The sequence below is a fragment of the Hetaerina americana genome, unplaced genomic scaffold, assembly GCF_022747635.1.
Source record: "Hetaerina americana unplaced genomic scaffold, ioHetAmer1.1.p SCAF_5, whole genome shotgun sequence".
NCBI lineage: Eukaryota > Metazoa > Arthropoda > Insecta > Odonata > Calopterygidae > Hetaerina > Hetaerina americana.
This window is the reverse complement of record NW_027287095.1, coordinates 57,932,618-57,955,746: the sequence shown is the minus strand read 5'-3', so window position 1 is coordinate 57,955,746 and position 23,129 is coordinate 57,932,618. Positions and strand designations below refer to the sequence as shown.

At 39.3% G+C, this 23,129-nt stretch overlaps 1 protein-coding gene across 1 annotated transcript in view; it reads left to right on the top strand.

Moving 5' to 3' along the window:
- The window catches only part of LOC139693791 (uncharacterized), a 189,543-nt gene that overhangs the window by 121,908 nt on the left and 44,506 nt on the right, over positions 1–23,129 (top strand). The window contains exon 3 of the mRNA XM_071592070.1: positions 17,377–17,620. Within this exon, the coding sequence (XP_071448171.1) occupies positions 17,377–17,620 (244 nt within the window). The remainder of the gene's footprint in view (positions 1–17,376; positions 17,621–23,129) is intronic.

The following is a 23,129-nucleotide window of genomic DNA, read 5'->3' as shown; positions in this document are numbered from 1 at the left end:
GATTGGTCTTTAAAGATGAAACATCAATCTGTACCTTCACTTCATTTTCTTTTTTCTGCCATTTAACTCTCGTTAATTTTAGGAAAATCCTTCCGAAGGAGATCTCGGTATCGCAGTTCGTGTAACGCATGCACTCGACCCTGTTAATGGGAACCATGTGAGTCTCCCTCACGTCACCGAAATGGAAAAGTCAATCACGGAGGCTTTAACAGTTTTATTTTCAGATCGGAATCTTCGTTCAATCGTCATCACCTAACAACAGAGCGATTCAAAGAGATGGGGAGTTGTTGGTCCTCGAGCGGCGCAATTTCCTATTCTATCATCTTTTTTTATTGAATTTTGACCCCTTCATTGGACATCCTCTCCCTCCCAATTTTTTTTTCGCCGTGTGGCGCCCACGAATTGAGTGCGAAATTTTCGTAAAAACCTCTTCAGCAGTGATATGAAAGCTAGTCTTAACCTAATGGTCTTAAAAGCCGAGGAAATTCCAACAGGCTTAACAAATTGATTTCATAGATTAAAATAGGAAGCGCTAAGAACTGGAGATAAACTATTCAACCATCGGAACTAACTGGAATTACAACATTAAAGTTTAATTTATAATTATATAAGCCATTAAACTGAACTAGGAATTTTTCTTCGGCACGATGAAACATATTTATTCTTTTCTGAAGCTAAAAAACTCATCAATTATACTGCAATGTACTCTACTAAATTCCCAAAGTAATGGCGGGAGTTGACGCAAGAGTAACTTTTAACGGAGTCATCCGCTAATGTGCATTTCAATGCAACGATTTCAGAGTGTAAAATCTTCTGTTAAAAAAATTAAAAAAAGGGTTCGAATCCCAGTCAAGGCGAATGATTTTTACACCCTGAAATTTTTGCATTACTTTACTAAAGATAAATTATTAGGGTATTATTTTCGATTGGAAAAAAATACTACCGATATTCTAAAAGTCTGGAAAGGGACTCTAAATTAAGTTTAATCAATGAATGCATTCACTCCCTTCCTCTATAATTCCTCATTAAATGTGCTACTCCAATATCGTATTATAATTTCTTACCACTCTCCGCTCGCTGGTGCTCCGAATTCTACAAATTTCATTTTCATGTGGGGTGAATTAAAAGGCTTCTACGGAAATTACTTTTCCTGGATTCAAGTCGTAGAAATACCACTTTCCCTTTATGCAGGCGCTGAAATTTGCTTAAAGACACACATCATAGGATTTTTTGGGCCTTATCTTTTTATCTATCATTTCGCGGAGATCAAATCCCGCGGGATCATGTTAGGACCATGCACCCGCACAGAGTAATAATAACGACTAATTTCACTCGGAGGGTATTTTCGAATAAAGTGAATGTTAGGGCGGCTGTTTTCCTTTTTTAGCCAGATGCCCAAACTCGTCAGGGCATCTGGAGTGGGGAGTTGTTTACAAGCGCTCTTAAGTGCTGAGGCTCATTTCCACAACTGTGTAGTGCGAAAAACGGCGAGGGATTACAGCTGTGCAGCCATGAATGGAATCCTTCTCCGCTCCTGTGTAGCCAGATCTCTTTAATAAACATCACATTTGACTTGCGGTACATGCTATTCGCTTCCGGGGTACATATTTTAATTGCGACCACCATGAAGGTGGTATAAACCGATTTGGGACTGAAACCCAATCGTCTCGAATTTCCACAGGAGACGAAAAGCAATTAAAATGACAACTTTTAACTGTCCGTCCTTCTTTGGCCAAAGATCATGACTGCTCACTTTGCTGTTTGCAAGAGACTCCATTTATTAAGAACAAATGAAAAGATTGAATATTAATTTTCCTAACTTTAATTCCAATATTTTCTTTTCTGGAAAAGTAAAATATTACGGATTAAAATGATTCCAGGAATTAACGATATCACTTGCCACTTGGCTACCGTATTTCGTTAAGTGGGGATTAATGCTTCTGACTTATTTTGTGTTTTTGGGAGATGATTTTTGCTTCATGAAATACGAAAAATAACTTATTTTCATCCTTAAAACAAACTATACTAGTAGCCATGTATTATTTTCATGTGCCGTCTCTATACTTTTAGCTGCTTGTATTTATTCAGACATCCTTGCCAGTTTTTTAATTTGTTGCATTGATTTTTATCGCCGTATCATTTGTATGCACTGACAGTCTTCATATTACTCCCTAGTGAAACTTATATTAGATTTTATATATATATATATATATATATATATATATATATATATATATATATATATATATATATATATATATATATATATAACTAGGAGAGAAAGTAGAAAAACGGAAACATAAATTAGCTTTATTAAATTTATCATACTTCCAGAGAAAACAAAATTTTTGTGATACTACCTTGATCAAAAAGTTCCCGGAATAACCACCGTGTGGCGCTCCCATCGTTCCGATTTGAGTTCTGTTTTTTTTGTTAAATTGGTACATCTGTTGTTGATATTCCCTTTAAATCTTAGTGTCATAACTTGACATTTGCAAAAGTTACGTAGCCAAGAGTACATCTATCTCTGTATGTGTTGGCGATTTTTTACAATTGCAGAAATGGATTTAAATTTGCAACAACGAACTTGTATTAAATTTTGCGTAAAAAACGGATTTAGTGGCGCACGGACGTTGGAAATGTTGGAAAAGTGTTTCGGCAACGATTCTCTAAAAAAAACGGTCGTTTACCAGTGGCACGAGCGGTTCAGAAGTGGTCGTGAGTCAATCGAAGATGATGAACGCAGTGGCAGACCATCGATATCGAAAGTCAGTGAAAAAATTGATAAAGTAAAAGAAATGTTGGTCAATAACCGCAAATTAACCATCAGAGAAATAGCGGAGGACTTGAACATTGCCTATGGATCCGCCCAAGACATTGTGGTTAATGATTTGGGTTTCCGTCGTGTAGCAGCAAAGTTGGTGCCAAAAGACCTCAATTTCATGCAAAAAAGAGACCGTGTTGACGTCGCAAAAGACATGATTCGCGAGGCTGAATCCGATCCCACATTCATCAAAAGGATCATTACTGGAGACGAGACGTGGGTTTATGAGTACGACACGCAATCCAGACATCAGGCAAGTGAATGGCGTTCACCAAATGAGCCGAGACCAAAAAAACCACGTCGTTTTCAGTCAAAAAAGAAGGCAATGCTGACGGTTTTCATGGATTACAACGGTGTAGTGCATCATGAATTTTTGCCAGAAGGCCAGACAGTAAACAAAGAGTATTATTTGGGCGTTATGAGACGTTTGCGTGAAGCAATTCGCCGAAAGAGACCAGAAATGTGGGCAGAAAACTCGTGGATTTTGCACCATGATAACGCACCGTCGCACAGTGCTATCATTATTCGTAATTTTTTGACGAAAAATGCAACAAATACCATCCAACAGCCACCGAATTCACCTGATTTGGCTCCCTGTGACTTCTTTCTGTTCAATCGAGTTAAAAAACCATTACGGGGAACGCGTTTTAGCAGCCGAGAGGAAGTAATGGAAAAATCGCAGGAAGCACTGATGGACATACCGAAAACCGAATATAAAAAATGTTTCGAGGATTGGATCAAGCGCTGGCATAAGTGTGTTGCAGTCGATGGGGATTACTTTGAAGGGGACAATATAGATTTAGATGAATAAACTTGTATTTTTAATTTTCTGAATAAATTCCGGGAAATTTTTGATCAAGGTAGTATTTCTGTCCCAAATAAATATAAAACATACCAGGTGCCAGGTGTGTGAGGAAATATAGGGAATATATGTAGAATAGCTGGTGACCTTCCCTCCGACGGCTTATGGGGTGTTATTTAGATGTACCAATCCTAAAGCGGACGCTGCTTATTTCAAAGTGATCTTTACACGTGTCTTTAGCACAAAACCAAGTCAAAAACATGCAAGAAAGAGAGTAAGCGTAACTGTTACGTTGGAGGAATAAGGCTAGCGGTATCTTGAATCACGACGAGTGCAAGAATTTCACTTTTAGAAAGGTTAAGGACACCAGATTTTCTTGCAACACCGAGAGAATCATTACGGTACCAAATACTGGCACTATGATATTGGTAGATCCAACCACCGAGATAAAATTAGAAATATAGGCACAATTACACCTAGATTCAGGTAAACGCTCTTCTCTCACACAATAATCTTAACGAAATGGGAGCGAAATTGCCAAATTTTTTGACTTAAAAACTAAAATCCAATGATTTAGTCATACACACTAATTATGTACATGGAAGTTCATGTGCACGAGTGATTTTGCATATTACCTAACATACATTCGAGGGAATTCCTGCACGAATTAATGGCTGGCGCCCTAACACGCTCTTATGGCAACTTGCGATGCATCATGCAGATGAACCACAAAATTAGTAAAAAAAAGGAAGTCGACAAAAAATACTCAAATTATGTTTAATGAGAGGGAGATTAATCAGACACGTAGAACTCAGAATATATAATTACGTATTGTTTAAAATAATTGTCGCTGAAAGTCTTTCATATAAAGTCTTTCGTTGTAATCTGTCTTACATTTCATACCGGAGTCAGAACGATTGAGAGCAATAAGTGTAAATGGTAGACCACGGTCTCAAGAATCTGTTTTATATAGTATTTCCTTCTCTCACGAAAACGTAGAAATGTGCACTCGTGAGTTGACTTTCCATGAATCTAATGTTTCACATTATTCACAGCAGATTACCGATTGTTATGCAAGCATTAAAAAACTCTGCTCATCTATACTGGTAACCTATTTTTTGGTTGAAAAAGCAGATAGAGAACTTTCCGTGGATAGAAAGAGATTTAAGGAAGAAAGAGAGACTGGATCGAAATGCTTTCTCATTCTGCCGGAAATGAAAGCACGTGGCAGCCAATTTCCGTTCAAATGTCCCACCCCATGGCCAATAAGTCTCCGCTATTCTCTGAACTCCCTCACTCAGATACTAAAGCAATCGTATGGCTCGTCGGTCTTCATTATCAATTCGAAGAACCGCTTCGACTCTCCCAGTTTTTTTCTGAGCTTCCAGCATGTGAACTTGACAGTGCAAGTCCTGGTAGCTCGCATTGAAAGTCAAATCAAAGGTTAAAAAATGACTTCAGTAATGTGATGAATGCAATTAGCTCTTCTGAGGTAATATTAACAATGAGACAAATATAAATCTTCATTTTTGCATTGGCGTTTTTTCCACTAGAAAAGGTTGAAAGTCGCAGACAAAACAGTATTGCCGCATCGGTTCCTATATTTTGTTTGCACAAGTATTGTTTAAACATATAGCAATGCTGTCATTTTTATACTCTGATGCGTATTTTCAGTAAGATTCTATAAATTTAATGCTAGTTAAATATAACTTTATAATTAACCGGCAACAATATCTCTACAATACTGCTCGGGGTCCATCGATGGTAGAGACTGGATAATAATTAGAAATAACATCTACATATTGGTTAAAGTTAACATATACTAATACTACAATTAGTTTGGCTTATTGCCATTTATAGTGGGGAATTATGAATAAAGCTTATCCCAATGTACACATTCTATAATTACTAGGTCGAGAGACATAGCAATTTCAATTCTTGTTCTCTGAAAATTTAAGGTAAAGATTTTTTTAGCGCCAGACACTTCATCTGGGTGGAATTCAATGGATTTGGTGTCTCTCATGAGTTGTAAGAGTTAATACGGAAGAGTTAACCATTTCCCCCAAACTTTACAAAGAAGTTCCGAATGCACTCAGGAGAAATCTTACATAATGCAATAAGGAATAACCACCGAAACTTCGGATGAAATTAAAAAATTGCTCACTAATCATATATTGCGCCAAGCTCCACTGACCCAGTTTCGCAAATCTACGAAATTTCAACCAAATTGAAACTACTCTCTGCGATAAACAGTTATGCTATCCTCAAATGAAATGATAATACTCTGCAGCATGGAATTCGGAGAAGTCAACTTGACTCCTTGTCAGTCCTTAACCAGACAAGGCAAATACTGCAAGTAACTCAAAAGTTGTTCATTTTTAACATGTAAGAAATTTGTGCTCTTGCCTTTGAAGTATTCGTGACTCATAGAGTTAGAGTTATAAACAAACAGGAGTAAAATCACGAATGTTTGCTCACTAAGCACGAATGACTGCTTAATTAATACGTGGATAGTAGAAACATTCCCATTTGAATAAAATTCCTTCACCAAATGAGGTCGGTATCCAGGTGGAGAAAAATAGTCCAATTTGTAAGAGAGAGTAGATCATGGGAAATAATAGTTGAATGAAAATAATAAATTTAATAAAAATGCTCGGAGTAACTTGGGTAAAAGGATGGGCGCGACATGGCAGGAACTAAGGGATAGATGATATCCAGTCAAAGAGGAAGGAGGAAACGGTGCATGAAGGAATTGAACAAAGGAAGTGGAGGAGAAATTAGGCGGAGCAGGCGGTGATGAAATGGGCAATCGATTATATCAATAGCGGAAGTTACGCAATAAAGGAAGGAATGATTATGTTTGTCGACACGATGTCGTCAAATATGAATCGCTGTCGAGTGCAACGCGGAACATAAAGGGGAGATTCAAATGAACCGGTTCGAGAGAGCGGAATATGAACTCCCTGACAAGTCACTTGACTCTCGCAGTCGGCCTATATTAATACGGTAGTCGCATTCACTTAAAGGAGAGATGCCAGGAAGAAGGATTTCCGCCAATCCTCTTTCTTGTAGTCGTATAATTTGAGAAAACTTTCACTGTTACACACTACACCAATGCTTAGGTAGTTAACATTACTTTTATGATTTCTTACATCATTTACATCCATCAAGTATGAGATGTTTTAAAATCGCTGCTTTAAAATTCGAGTAAAAAATACTCATTGCACTTTCAACACACGAAAAGTAGCAGTTATATTGGTATTATAAAGCATTCCATGGTTTTAAACACATTTTGTAGTTCTACGAAAAAAGTCACAGAGGGCATTATAGGCAAAATGTTTCGAGATAGGTCAACATGAACGAGAACCAAGATATCCTTGCCCATGCCTCAGTAGGAGGAAAAATAAATCACTCCAATTAATATGACAAGTTGCTATTCGTCCGGATTGCTTTAATAGCTCTTTCTGGAGCCTCTGACTTGATACTTGGTATTTTAAATTTTTTACTAACCCCCTTGAAAACATGTCAATGATAATGAATCCATTTGAAATTTGAAATTACTTTTTACTAGTAAATCTCGACGCATTGAAAATAGACTCGAATTAGACAGAGGAATTAATAAGGAATCATTTCTTGATGGCTGATATACCAAAAAATAAAACAATTATTCAACGCTGAATACTGTTATCTACGCGAAATCATGATTTTTATGTCGCGGACCTTATCAATGCACATACGATATCTATCTCTCTTGAAGAATATCTCCCCAAATGATAAAATGCACGAGGGTAATAAATTCACCGAATAAAATTCTCAATTCCTATGTTAGGGTATGTTAAATATATTATCTGCCCCCCATCCGACTCTCATTATATTCTCCCATGTGTCCGCAGCAAGGTGAGCCGCACGTGAGAAAAAACCCCGAGAGATTTCAATTCCTTCATCGATTAAGGAAAACTTAGGATCAAGCCACGAAAATAGACGCCCGAGGGTCGTTTTGCAATTTCTCGCGTGTTCAGAGCAAGAAAAACCTTTCTTTACATCTCTTCCAACACCTCCCGTCCCCCATTTCCCTTCATTTCTCTCCGCTCCGACTTATTTCCCTGCATCGCTTACACCGACCCTGATTTGCGCCTTTTCCCTGACGGCGATGGTGCGCTGGATCAAGCGCCACTTCTCTCCGTCCGCCTCCTCTTCCCGCCGGGCGTCATTGCCGTTTAAACCCAATCCTCCCCTCCCCAACTCCCACGACCATCGGCGGCGGACGTTGTGGACTCCCAAGGTGTTCTCCGTCTGTTCCGACACGCGGAGCCCAGCACCAGCGATATCCCGCTCTAACCAGAGGTCTTCTTATCTTGAGAAGCGGTCTTATCAGTAGCCTCCCTTTCCAAGAGCTCGAACAGGAATGAGGGCTCCCGAGAAGACGAGGAAACATGTCGATTCGACGACGCTAACCCCCGGATGGCTATCGGAATCTCTTCTAGCTTCGGACATGGGTATCCTTGACGATTTAAACAAAATTCAGGTGGAGCTTGAGATTATAATCTATTTCTATCACATTTTTAGGACTATTAAACGGAGGTCGAGATTGTGCGGTGGCTATCGTACTGGCTTGTCACCCAGAGGGCCCGAAGGTTCAAATACCTGCGATGCTGAATATTTTTCAGTGGTATCTCGATCCATACTTGATGTGCTTTGTGGAGGGCACTTTGAGTGAGTACGCCGTCCGTCGGATGGAACGTTAAGCTGCGGATCCCTTGGCGCCTTTCGTAAAGAGTAGGCTAATGCCGACGTCGGTTTTCTCTCCACCCTCCATCCTTAATGGCGCTAATGACCTCAGCTGTCCGTCGCCTCCCCTAAATACTACTGCTACTAGGACTATAAAACAAATAATATATAGTATTTCGAACGAGTTCCTTCAGTGGAAAATACCATCAAGCGCAATGACCAGCGATTCTCAACGTATTTTTCATTTTCATCCCACGCTGAATCACTGCAAAAAGTTCACGCTGGAAACTAGCTAAAATTAATATAACCAAAAGCATAATGCTCTTTTATTTATTATAGATTTTTTATCTCTGATATATTTAAGCGCCTACTTATTGCAAGCAAAATTCTCTTGTGCAATGGTACAATACACTACTGTACTTCTTCATAATAATTTTTGCAATATCTTGGCCCTACACTACACCAGCACTAAGTAACTTCCAACAAAATAAGAGAAATAGTTTTCCGTCTGTTAAAATGATCGTCTTTATGCCAAAACTTGCGTTTTTTTACAACGAAAAAAAGGCCGGAGACGCCTAAGTTGGAATTCTCATTAATATTCCATGTGATAAATTAGCTTACGTGTCAACTGTTCTCTCGAATGTAACTGATAAATAATCAAAATCTGTGTACTCAAAAAGTTTCTTAAGTTTCAAAAATTTTCTCAACATTTACTGTCACAAACAATTACAAATTTTCTTTTTATCCACCATTATATTAGTCTCATCCGAAAGCGTGAAGATGAGTCGAGTCCATTCACTTTACAGGTTATCATAAAATAAGGCAATATAAATCTATTTTGATGAATTCGAAATCAAGAAACGTTTAATATGTATTAATATTGGCAAATTATATAATATGATCGGTCACTCAAAACACAAAAACCTCCAATGATTTTTAAATTATTCAGAGAAGCGAGAGTTTCAAGGTATTCAAGGTAACTCTTATGCTCATACTCTATCTGACTTTCCTGAAATGGTGGAGGAAAATTCTTACAGAATAAAAATGTTTCGAAATGGCTCTCAGCAGCAAGACAACCGGGATGTACTTTAAACAATTGGATGGACTGAAAACAATAATAATAACAGGGAATAATCACGGACAGCCATCTAATTACTGGAATTTAAAAAGGTTTTTATTAATAGGCCATTATAATGAGTGTAAAATGTTATAAACTAGACATTTTTTTCGCGAAAAAGAATCTTACTGTAATTATATTTTCCACCGAATATCTAATATGAGCACACTATTTTAGGTCATTTTTTCCAATTTAATTCAGTCTACGGACCACGATTATCACAATTATAATTGCTTTTATTTGTGTTCACTACTTCAGGGAAAGACGGAGAGAACCGAATTATTTTAGTATATTTGTTACAATGCGAACAAAACAAAATACCCAAATGAGCCATAATACAAAACAATTTAATTCGGTAGAGGCAGACAAAATATTATTCTACATGTTTGCCACGCGCGTACTTGAAATCTTGACTCTCACATCTCTCTACACTTTTTAAAGCAAAGAGATAATAATCGTATGCATCTCCCTATGGACACCGATTGCTTGCCACTCTGACCGACGAAAAGGGAACTGCGGAGAAAGGGAAAGATTTACCCTCCTGAAGGTCGCTCGATCGTTTTTTTTTTCAGCTGTAGGCAGTACAACCTCTTCCAGTTTCGTCGAGACGTCCGGGAGTGGTGTGTAAGTCGTTAGTTTAAATGGGGTCGGGAGGGAGGGAATAGGACGGAGCGGTAATTGGTCGAATCTCTTTACTCCATAAAGGTTCCATCCCCTATCCCTTCTAAAGCACTCGCCTCTAACTCCTCGCGTGACATTTCCCCACCCTCTCTCACTCCCGAGACTGCTTCCTTTTCCCCTTACTCGCCCCATACGACCCCCGACCCCTTGCTTCCCGTCCCGGCCGGATTTCACGCCAGGTGACGAGGCCAACTACAAAACCTCTGCCTCCTCCTTCTTCCAATCCTCGCCCCGACATCCAACCGCCACATTTCGCTCGACCTTGTTACTTCATCTTTCAGCTGCCCTGTTTACTCACTGCGGGCGTTTGTGTGTTTACGTGTGTTTATATGTTTGAATACCTACCTTCTCGTCAGCCCCACCCTCATCCCCGTCCCCCTCTCCATGCATAGGGGGGGGGCTTCGATTAATAAACATCTCCCGGAACGACAGGGAGGGGGGGGGAGTGTGAGGAGATGCGTCAGGGTGGAGGAGAAAAGTGAATCGAGACCTCCGGTGATGATTCAGTGCGAGAGAATTAGAGGGAACGTAAAGGTAGGGTTTGGGGGGTCCCAGTGGAGTTGTCTCAAAAGTGGGACTGCATACTCTCTCTCTCCTCAAGTCAAACTGAATTCTATGAAATGGCACTGACGTCGCCGAATAAAATAGTCATGTGAGAGAAGTATGGAGCCCAATTATTTAATTCGAAGGTTATGAGAAAAAAGATTTTTTGTTGATAATTGTTTTAATGTTTGAAAACTAAATAAAAACTTTGCTTTAAAAAAATTAAGTTATTCAGCATTGATTATTATTATGTTAGTGCATAGTTCAAGGTAGGTTTTGAATAGATACAGACAAACCACCGCCACATATCTAAGTTTCACCTAGCAAGACACATCGTGACGCCCTAGATTGCAATGAACCCTTTCTTAAATTTCACAAATTTTTCGTAAGTCTTCATTCGGTCACAGAAATCCATCATTTTCCTTTCCTTTCCTCACCTACTCCAAATTCTCCCCTCTATCACATCCTTTAACTTCTGCCCAATTTTCTTGCTACCTTCGTGTTTCTACCAACATACCTTTTCTCTATTATTCCCTCATTTGTTTTCCATTCCTTCCATTTTACCTTTCCCATCCTTCTCCACTACCACATATCGAAAGCCCCTAACCCATGCCTATCGACTCGCCTCAACGACGAAGTTTTCTCAACGTAGAAAACTACGCTCCACATCAAAGTTTGAACTGATCTTCTCTTAGCATTCTAATTCAACGTCCCTCTCATCCGCTACCTCCTCGTAAAAATCTCTTGGCAAAAGCAAATTTTCTTCCTATGTCCCTGCTACTCTTACCGTGTTGGTCCTAAGCGCTTGCAATATAGGTAAACTGTTCCATTTGATACATCAGATCCTCTCTCATTTTAATGTTTACCTTAGGATAGCGTAAGATAACTCAAGATTGATGTATGAATATTAATTAATATTATTAAAAAATTCTCCTTAACAGGCGTTACACGGCGAATAAGGGATATTGTCGCACCATAAAAATCAACTACGTTAGGATTCATATGTTATTTAATAAAATAAGAATACAACTAGTTTCGCCCATTACCACCGCAGTTGTATATTTATTTTCATTCGCCCGTAAAAGCATCATTGCAATTGCACCCGATGATGCCTTAACGAGCGAAACAAGATTTGGAACTAAATTGTCGGGTTTGCCATTAGTAACAGAGAAAGCGGCTCCAATTATGAGTAAAACGGAGGAAAAATAAGATGGCAGAATAATTTTTACTTTAGAATCAACTAACAATACTGCCTATCCTAATCATCTGGCGGGTTTTAAAGATGACCTGTCACAGAGTTAAATAAAACTGTGGAAAATACGAAAATTTATAGCTCAACGGATATACTCTACTTTCACATTCCCGTGCCTGTAACAGCATATATACTCGTAATATACAATCAAAATATAGTTCAATTTTTTATGGGATTAATTTGAAGACTCATAAAAGCAAACGAAAAAGGAACGTAAAAACTGCGTTGTTTCAAGTGCGAGATGCGAGAAGCCAGATTTCTGCTCAAAATCCTATTTTCGCGGTACTCCGGTCAAAAATTTGGTGTTGATGCGAGAACAGCTTACGTACGCGAAAACACATTATGCGTTCGATTCCCCATCGGCGAAGTTCCCGTAAGGATAAACTAACGCCCTTGGGTGTGCTATTTTTCTTCATTTTTCATCTTCCTCGTTTTGATCCCAGTCCCCGAAGGTTAAAGTGACCTCTACTGCCAATATCACCGTGGAAAGAGTACACAGGGGGAAAATCCAGGCTGGGCCAAACATTTTAGTGACTGCGTGGAAATCGACGCAGGAAATTATCCGCTAGCAAGGGTTGCGAAAGGTTTGAAGAGATGAGGCATGAGGAGAAAGCAGAAGGAAGGAGGTGCAGAGAAATGACGAGAGTGAGTGTATAAAAACACGTAAAATTTATTTATTTATTCTGAACCACTAGCATTTAGAATTAAAAACAGGTGACAAAGTTGAAATTCATTTTAAAATTCATTCAAGCTCTTAACTTATAGTAAGTACCTCTTAATTCTATTTTTTAAAAGCTTGACGTTATTGGGCACGGAATTTACTTCTCTGTCTCAAAGATGAAAGGTGCTTACTTCTCTGATTAATAAAAGAAGGGGTGGTTATAGCAAATTATCCATTCTCAATTCTGATTTACAAGACCAGTGTTTTGTTTGGAATGTTTGTTTTCCAGTTATTGAGTTCCCCCCTAAATATTTTGCTTCCAATTTTCTACGCTTATCCTTTGCTTTCTCCTTTTCATCTTAGTTACATGATGATTCATCTCTGTAGAAGCTAATTTTCTTAACCTCAATCCAAGATCTTTCCATTCGTTATGTTTTGTATATGTCTACTAATAATTTAGCTCTTCTTATTTCGCTTAATGATTGTTATCCCAATAAGTTTGGCATTTCAAAAAAACTTTTCTCTATCATATATGTTCATAGTAAATTCTTAAGACTTCGAGGAAATGCTTCATGATTAAAATGAATCCAAATAATTCGTTAATTTCACATAATTATTTCAAATAAAAATGTGGAATTTCCGAAGCTTTTGAGTTCTTTTAAATCAAATCCATTCATTACAAAATGAGCTGCCATTCTTTGATCTCACTCTAGCTTATTTCTTTGACTATTTGTCTATTTGACTATTGTAGATACCAAACATATGTGACAAATCTAGTATTGCTCTTCTTAACAGCGCTTATACGTGTAATTAAGCATTATAGCTAATTGAGAACCTTTTTCATGTTTTTTTACAAAATACAAGTTTCGGCAAGCCTTAAAGACAGCTTTTGGGTTGAGACAATTTTAGGCTGAAGCTTGTAAAAACCTGGACTTTATCAAACCTTTTGTAAACAGTGATTCCTAATATGAGGAATTCTCACTAATTACCCTTTCCAGATCTTATTGATTGGTCTTCTTTGGTAGAGTGCGCGTTCCCTCGATGGGATCCGATATATGAAAGTTTGATTAGTGAAAACGAGAAGAACAAGCTCAATGACTAAGTTCATTCAAAACCGTTATGATATAACGAAAACATATGCCGTTGCGATGATTGTAGTCTTGGGTTCGGATTTCAAGAATAAAGGAAAAACATATATCTTGATTGCAATCACTGAAAAAATCACACCGAATGCCAGAAATTAAATCAGCTATTCGTAGACAGCCCTTTATTCTCCGATCTCACTGCGAAAATGAGGATATAAATTAATAAAGGCTCCTTATTTTGCATTAGAAAAGTAATAAGCTATTAGTCACTATTAGGGACACAAAAATTATGGAAAATAGAAAAGTGGCTTGAAATTAGCCCGCGTCGACATGTTTCAGTTTTATGAAATCACCCGTTGAGGGGAAAGTCGACCTTACTGTCGAGGGACGCCTGCAAAATACAATCCTAAAACTAATGAGTGGATCGATTATTTGAGCCGATTTGAGATCCACTGTCCAAAAAGCTAATTGTCACACATTATTTTTTTTAGCACACTATTGCTAACTCAAAAAGTAATTACTTAAGGATCCTCTCCAATGAAACGATCAAAGCGAACGTGGACTAACTCGATTTCCCTTAAAATACAAATGAATTTAAACTGGTGTGTCAGTTAAACTCGCTTCCTGAGGCTCTGAACGTCGATCTTGGGATTTAGCGGCCCCGACTTGATTCAGTTTCCCCTTTATAACTTCACCAGTACTTCATTTTGGTTAGACTTCTCCGGCAAAACCTTAAAAAACATCGCAGATACCTCCTTACCGACAAAGAATGAAAACGCTTGTTTCATTGGTTAAAGTCACGTCGTTAATGGCCACGTTTTTACGTCGGCCCATCCATTCATCTAGAGTATTTATTTACACCACTCAAGCGAACTTTATGTGTTCCTTTTATTGCTCCCTCGTAACTTTTGAAGTTTATTCTATATCCAAAGCGATAACCTATATATGTCGTAATGACTTAACTGGGACACGATGCATTCAACGTGCGCTTCTCTAATTATATTGCAATAATTGCCCTTATTAAAATACGAGGGTCATCCGGAAAGTAGTACCCGTTCGTGCCGCATGAAGTGCTGACGACGCGAGTAGCCGCTGGACGAGGTCAGATAGCTTCAGTGGCTTGTCTGCCTTCTCTGAGCCAAGTTGCGTGACGCTAGCATTGCCTGTGTTGTTTCTGTGATTGTTTACAATGTTTAAAAAAATTGAGAACGCCGCCAGTTGTGAAGTGAGGGCAGTGATTAAATTCCTCAATGCAAGAAACGTTCGCCCATGTGATATTCATCGCCAATTAAAGGAGGTGTATGGAGACAATGTAATGGACGAGTCGTCTGTTCGGCGGTGGTGTCGCAACTTCAACATGGGGAGGGGGAACACACACGACGATGAGCGTTCGGAGAGACCGTCTGTCATTACAGACCAACTGGTGAGCTCAGTTGACGAATTCGTGAGGAACGATCGGCGCGTCACAATTGATGACATCTGTGAGCATTTTCCCAATGTTTCTCGAACAATTGTTCATGAAATTGTTAAACACCATCTGCATTATGCAAAAATTTGTGCAAGATGGGTCCCTCGCGTATCTCAATGAGCTGGCGGCGAAGGACTATGCAGCAGGAATACAGAAACTTGTCACACGTTATGACAAATGCCTTAATTTGCTTGGAGATTATGTTGAGAAGTAGTTTAAAGTATCCTCTTTCAAATAAAATTTTTTATGTTTGTTAATATTTACTTTTGTGTCTTTATTTCACGAACGGGTACTACTTTCCGGATGACCCTCGTACTACTTGCGTTAATCTCCTAGCCTCTCGCTTTGAGGCCATGGTTTCTCTAAAATCCATTTTCCCTTCCAGATTTCTTTCTGGATTAAATTTTTTTGGAAATAATCAAAGACAACCTCATATGAATTAAAAACCGGGAAATGCCCCACATAAACTGACTGCTGAATGAATTGCTTATTCGTCCGCGGTGTTTAAACTTAAGTACCTTTCTCCACTGCTCAGTTTTTTTAACTGGAACGCGGTTTTTCGTAAAACTATAAAGAAGGATTGGGAAATGGATTCTCGAGCTGAAGAGTTTCGCTTTGGCTACAATTAGCTCTCAATTTTCGACATTAGGATAAGATTTTTTAATGTTTTGATTAACCTTCTCATTGGAATATCGGTGTCTGAATCATAAACGAGAAGTCTGATTCATAGTTACGCCATAACTTTTGTCAATCTCAAGCTAAAGGTTAACTCCTGCTTTATGCATGTTACCAAATGCTTGCTTAATGGTGTTCGTGAAAATTCATATATTCCGATAGTCCGTAGTGCAAAATTCAAACTTTTTAAAACGGGCTAGCTATAGGTTTTACACACCTAATCTTTGAATCTTTTGGCTGTTATTTCCTTTATATAAGAATTCAAATGGGTTTTAACTTGCAGTTGTTCACCGGGTTACAGTAAATTTTCGATAGGCATTAACCACTTCCTCATTCCATAGCTCTGGGAAACAAGACGCAAAACATTCTTAAACCCTATACTACGCATTACAATAACATGTTCTTTAGATCGCTCTGTATCCTTCCTATCTCACTAAATTCCAACCAAACGCTTATCAGTTTCCTCCCTCTACCTCGCTTTTTCATCATTTGCCCCTCCGAGCGGAGAGTGAGTCGAGGGTCGGGCGAAGACATTTCATCGTAACCACTGTATCTATGAGGAGCAGTCATACGAAAACAAAGTACCCGCTACAACAATATACATAACCTCAATCTCGAATCTTAGTCAAATTGGACTTAGGAATAGGAATTAAGCTTAATTGTGGAGAATTTCTTTTTAAAACCACACTAATTTCGGAGACGTTATCCCCTTCCTTGAAGCCGCAAAATTAATATAAATTTCATACCTAAACATAAAGGCGAAAACTGTAGAAGCAGTTCTTCATTTTTCCAAAAAACAGGCGGATAGTAAGTTAAAAAGATAGCCTATTAAAAAAGTATATCTGTATCGAATCAAGGATCATCACCTTTCGCAGTTTTTTTGAAAATCACCACGCTACTCATGTTTTGCAATTTAAGGGCAACCTTCGCTGGATTAAAATAAACCACATGTAAAAAATTATGTAATGTGACTCATTAGAAACTGAGCCTCAGAACATAAACAGGACATCAGTGTGCAAAGCAAGGCACTCACTTGTCCAGGAGGTTGAATCCTTCTAGGTAGTCTGTGGTAGGGTATTAAGCATGAGAAGACGAGTTTCTTTAAATCACCAAAGGTGTAGAAATTAAGATTCATTAAAAATTTTAATGTCTACATATTTGCCTAAAAAGGTTGAGGTTGATAATTTCACTACTGGTCCAAGGAAACCTCATTTTTAACGGAAAGTAAAACTCGCACACTTCATTTGTTTAGGGCACTAATAACCTTTCCAGAATTTCTGGAATCATCACATGGATTTTGCATTTATTTTACATTGCTTCAAAAATCTCAAATTTACAAGTTATTAATCATCAGATTTTCCAGAAAATATTTAATAGATTTAATCTTTCTTAAATTTTCAGTTTTTTACATTGACCGCGCAATTATGAATCTATACTTACTACTAAAACTATTAAATTACGCTTGAAATGCTTTTATTTGGGTTTAAGCAAACCGATCGTAACTTCCCACAACAAATGAAAAATTCAATTATATTTCCAGGATACACGCGAACAAATTGTGGCTGGGCGACCGAGAAAACAAGGCAAAGAAGACGGCGCACGTATAGGAATGGCGTTCGTTGGGCATACCGTGACGCGGGACCGCGCCTACGGGTGCTCTAGCAGGGCATCCGCGGCGACCCCGGCCTACGCTAAACGACTCACCAGGCGGTTCTTCTTTCACACGCTGAGAACGAAGATACCTCTCTCGCTTCTGGTCATCACTACCCTTATCGTCGGAGGAGGTAAGTGGGCACTGCTCTTCAATTGCCTTTGATTTCAAGCAAATTTAATTAGTATCCGATGTAGATTTGGAATTGGGCGTCTTTATTTAGACAACTAAGGCACAAGTTCTCAAGTGCCATATGGAGAATAAAATATGGACGACGGAAATCTAGAGTGAGGTCAATGAAAGTGTTGAAAAATAACATAGTAATCAACTCGAAGATTCATTTCATAGTTGAAGGTAGAGCTCACCTAACACTAAGCCCAAAGGATTGTGAAATTTTCATATTCAGAGTCGGGGGCCAGTTCCTTTTCATGTGCTGTCTGCGGCTTCCCAGAATAATTTGCTACCCGAATATCCACCCAGCTCGGGTGCAGCTGAGGATGCCCAGGTGCCTAACGCTCTACTCAATGCCCTATCAAGACCCTTCATGTCGAAAAGGTTATAAAAAATAGAACACTATTATCTTTCGGAGATCATATATATTTTTTATTTTTCCGACTCAATCCATTATTTATCTCAACAGTTGTGCTTCGCAGACGCTAGTTCTGTCAAAGTTAATATTTGCGCATGAGTATGTAGCAATTGTGCTTCTTGGAATGTAAAGACTCCGCCGAGAAAGGGTATTCGATGGTCTCAATTCCGACTGTAATAACTTGCGGATTCTAATAGCTTTCCAACCAAATGAAGACCCCTCTCGGAGGGAATATTATTATATTATTTCGAGTATGAGTGCGACTGAAATTTTCTATCGCAGTCTATCTGTGTTACTAGGTGATCGGATGTTTCTCGAGAGAGAAAGGACTCAAAACGTACATTTCCATATGTGCTTTGCTCAGAGGTTATGATTCCATTGTCATCACCGATGGTTGCAAATCTAGAAACAATAGTCCTGCCATACTGTATAGCAACATGCGAACTAACAAACTAAAACAATAGGTGAACACAACGGAGATCTGGAGTGACTGAAATTTTTCCTATGTTTATATATCACCCACTACTCTTCAAATTGTTCCTCTCTAGTCCTGCACGCCTACTAATTTTTCCTTCACCTTCCTCTGGAAACGTGATGATGTTTTAATATGAGCCATAGAAAACTAATCGGTTGAAAGCTGATTAAAACCAGCACATGCGCTGATAAACTCGACATATATTTGATGCGATTGCTCTGCGAGGATTCGTCGAGATGGCAAAAGAGCCAGGAACTCCGCAATTTACCGTTCTGAAGCTGCAAAAGAAGGCTTTTTAAGTCATTTCTTGTTCATTTTGTTCATTTTTAATTACTTTTCAACTATTTTGTGAAACCTCGTGGAAAAAATCTCTACTTCCCACAAAATTAAATGATTCTTCCCTCTCGCGCTGAATCCCCGAAATTTTCTCGGATATTCCGGTAGCTGGTCAAGCTGTAAATGCTTTTTTATCGAAATATTTGAGGATTACAATTTCATTTCCAAGGGTCATTGTAATACCACGCATCCAGCTGCATCTCATCACAGCGTCTGAGAGCGACTTTGAAGAATGAGGCGCTCGACTCGACAGATGACAAGGCGCATTGGCGTCCACTCTGCGAGTGAGCCGGCGGTGAATGAGACTGTAAACAGCGGCCCACTCGGCAACTTTCCCCGAAAGACAGATACTTTCGCAGCTGGTCTTCGTTCCCTTCACTGGCCCTTGAACTCACAATCTCTTTTCCGCATACGCTGATAATACACAGTCTTTAAGTTGAAACTAGCCTCGTCTAAGGTGCTCTTTCAGTAAATTTTTCTTTTTAACGTAAAAGTTAACTTTATATCCTCCCAAAATTCGGCGTGAAAATGTAAGTCCCTTAGCAATCTGAAAAGTAGTTACCCTTTAACATTACATATAGGCATTAGGTAGTTACTGTTTTCAGTGAATAATGCATTCAATTCAAAGAAATTCAAAATTCATCATAAGCTGTCAGAAAAGAATTGCCGATTTCATTTACTTAAATGTTTTCAAATCATAGCCGAAAAACAAGAACGGAACACTTAAAAAAAATTAATCATTCATGAGAGTCCGTGGTGAATATTTCATTTTGATTAACATAATCAGGATGTTTAGGTGGGCATGTAATTTAATACTCCCTCCATTTAAATGGAGGGTGAATGCCACTCATTCACGGAATAAATATTGTAACGGAAACACGCTCGAAATCCTTTGAATTCGCTTTGATCAACTTCCTACCGGTTACTGATACCCGCGTACATGTATAACATTTTAGGTATACATATATGACTGGTGTGTTGTGACTGCGATAGCTAAACAAAACATATATATATATATATATATATATATATATATATATATATATATATAACTACTGTAAAATTAAAAAATAATATTGTTAATGATTTAAGTGGTCTGCTGGAGAATCACTCAGGGAACTCGTGGGGTAGGGTAGTGGGAATCGCTTTTACACTTCAGTTTTATCAATCCCTAAACTGTCGCACCCACTGTACAATCATCGCCGGGCTCACTCCATTTACGCCCGACTACCGCAACTTGATCATTAGCACCCATGCGCAGCAGGCATATCTCCCGAGAGAGTGAGGAGTGGGGAATAGAAGGGGGAGGTGTGGGTGAGGAAGACGTGCATGGGAACCCTGGTCATCATCCGGGAGAGAAGGCGGTTAGGGGAAGGAGAGACACTCGAACAAACGCATTCTTGCACAACGACCGATCGTAATGCGATCTAATACTGTACATTTAGACGTGAATTAAGATGTTAGTCAATAAAACTTAGAATAATTTCAACGATTCAAGTAAGCTCTGACATTCATATGTCTTGATTTCTTTCCGATATCACCCCAATTACCACCATATCCACGACAAACAAAAAGCTCAAGAAATCATTTTACACTATCTTGTCGTTCTCACTCATCACTTCAGGACCTCGAATTGCAAGGAAACGGGAGGAGGGTTGATAAGGGGAGAGGGATAACGTCGACGTGGGGAGAAGGCAATGGGTGCCGGAGGTGGTGCGGTCTCAGGCGCCGCGCTATCTGCAAAGGAGCGGTCGTGCGTCCTTGGCCGCAATAGAATAGGAGATCGCCGCACGGGAACTCCAGCTATGTAAGGGCAACCCTGGCGTCTTCTTTCCAGCAAAAATTTTCTTTCATCAAAAAGACGTCCCGTTTCGGGGAAATTCTACACACACCCCTCGTGATAATGCCCCGGTGTCTCTAACTAAAAATGTTCCGTCCTATACTCCTTGCCCAGGGACAGTTCTCCCTCGGTCATTTATACCCATACCAATTCCCCACTTCAAGGGGTATTGCTCCATTATTAGCCAAACTTGATGAGAAACGTCTCATCTCCTCTCAATCCTCACCTTCTTTAATACCTTACACACTCCTTCAGTTTATGCATTGGAAATAGCTCCTCGTATGGGGTTCCGATTATCTCCCATAAACAACACCTAGTCAACAACATTAATGACACTGTGGTATTTCAATAAAATATCGAAACCTAGTATTTCACTGTAACCTCCCACATAGTCTACCCCTCGTACGGTCACACTAAATCGCTGCCCATTCGCTAAAAAATAGCATATACATTGGGGGCGGGGGTAGACCAGAGGTAGCGTGTCTGCTTGTGGAGCTGAAGGTCGCTGCTCGATTCCCGTAACCGGCGAAAATTTCTCAGCTTAGAAAACGTTTATTAATGGTTTCTCGGAACGAGGCAACCACATATAAACAGAAAAATACAATAATGTTATTTCGGAACGAGGCAACTAGAAAAAAAAGATTCCTACTAAAAAGCTACTCTGAACCAATGGTGAAAGGCAACAGTTTCATCGTTAGGCACTGGTGGTACAGACCGAGTGGGTCGGCCCGGCGTCAGCTGCCACAGCTGCGGGCGAGAGTGAAGTTCACGGTATCGGCCGCAGTTCTACAATATGAAAGGCAACGGGAAACCACCGCATTATTTATTCTCCCTAGAAAATGCAGCCTTGCATTCAAATAAAATGGAATGTAGTAGCTGCAGAAAACCAATCCTAGGATTGAAATACTGATGATGATCACTACAAAAGCTTCATGGTTCCACACGGGGGCTCCACTAACATTGTTATTTCGGTAGGGGGACTTCACCATCCCTTGTAATCGACACCACTCTCGGGCCAGCAATTACGCCTGGGCACCAGTATCAATCGATAGCGTACACTCCCTACCCCTATGCACACTTCAGCTGAAACTATTCTCCTTCAGTCGCCGAGGTAACCCTGGTGATCACAACACTTAATGGGACTCGGTTGGGGTGGATTCGCCCGGTCCTCTGGTTTTTCTTTCACTGTTACCCCCTCCCTCCCACCCGAATGGCCTCCTTGCTCAGAGTCGGGCCACACAAGTTCTCCCGCTGCAGACGTAGCAACCGCTTCCTTGCTCTGCATTACCGCGTGGTGCAACCTACAGCCCTGCAGGAGAAGCACCGTCCCTCCGCCGCCGACGTTCGAAACACTTGCCTAGCAGGAGCTAAGGGGCGGAAACTGCTTTCGGCCACCGACCGCAGTGGTGAGGGATAGACAATACAGCTCGCAAAAGCAGTGTGCCGTTTTCTTTGTACGATACCTCCCGAAGATAGTTTCTCTAAGCGACTTCTTCTTTAGTTGTGCTGACCCAACTTCTTAGTAAATAATAATTGGGTGGAGGATTTTGTAAAATACGTTGTTAATTTATTTATTTTCGTACCCTGCAAGCCATCGCTTGCACACCATCGCTCGTGTGTGGCAGGGGGTGAGTACACACACCAGACTAATTTAAACCTGAATATGACCCTACCGCGGTCGGACAATGTTATTCTGATCCCTTATCGTTCGTGGAAAAAATGAAATCTTAAATCTAACTGTTCGACATTCAATCTCTCTGATTTTATTGACATGATCTCTCCGACCATACAACGATGGGGATGGTAATACATTTTCAACATCACTGCTAAAGAGACCTTCCTCCAATTTATGGAAGACCTTCAATCTGTAACTTATCATAACAACGTTTTACAAATCTAGCTCCTCTCCGCTGAACGCAATCCAATTCGGGCTATTCATTGGGCTATTTTGATTACTGTAGTAGAATATTTACTCGTAAATTTACAGTGTATGACTACATTCCAGAAAAACAGAGAATAATATGATTCAAAACATTTAATAACAGCTGGTTTAGGTAAGTGACAACAATTCTTTAAAGAAAGACGATTTTTATGTAGATTTCACAGTTTAATCAGAAATCATCATTCGTCCATTGAAAACATATCGTTTGAACACATGCAAAATCATTGGTGCAGTATTTAGACCTGAATTTAATTTCCAACCAAGTGAGCAAGTTCGTGAATAATGATTCCGTTCCCAGCCATATAAATATTAAACTACATGGCCCAAGAAATTAGCTGCAAACTGGCTTTTTGCCAATCGGTAGTAACGTGATTTCTGAAACTAATATGTCACCCTGCGCTCATATTTAGTCTCTTTTCATGTTTGATAATTTCACATTTCTTTTAAAAATTGAAAATTT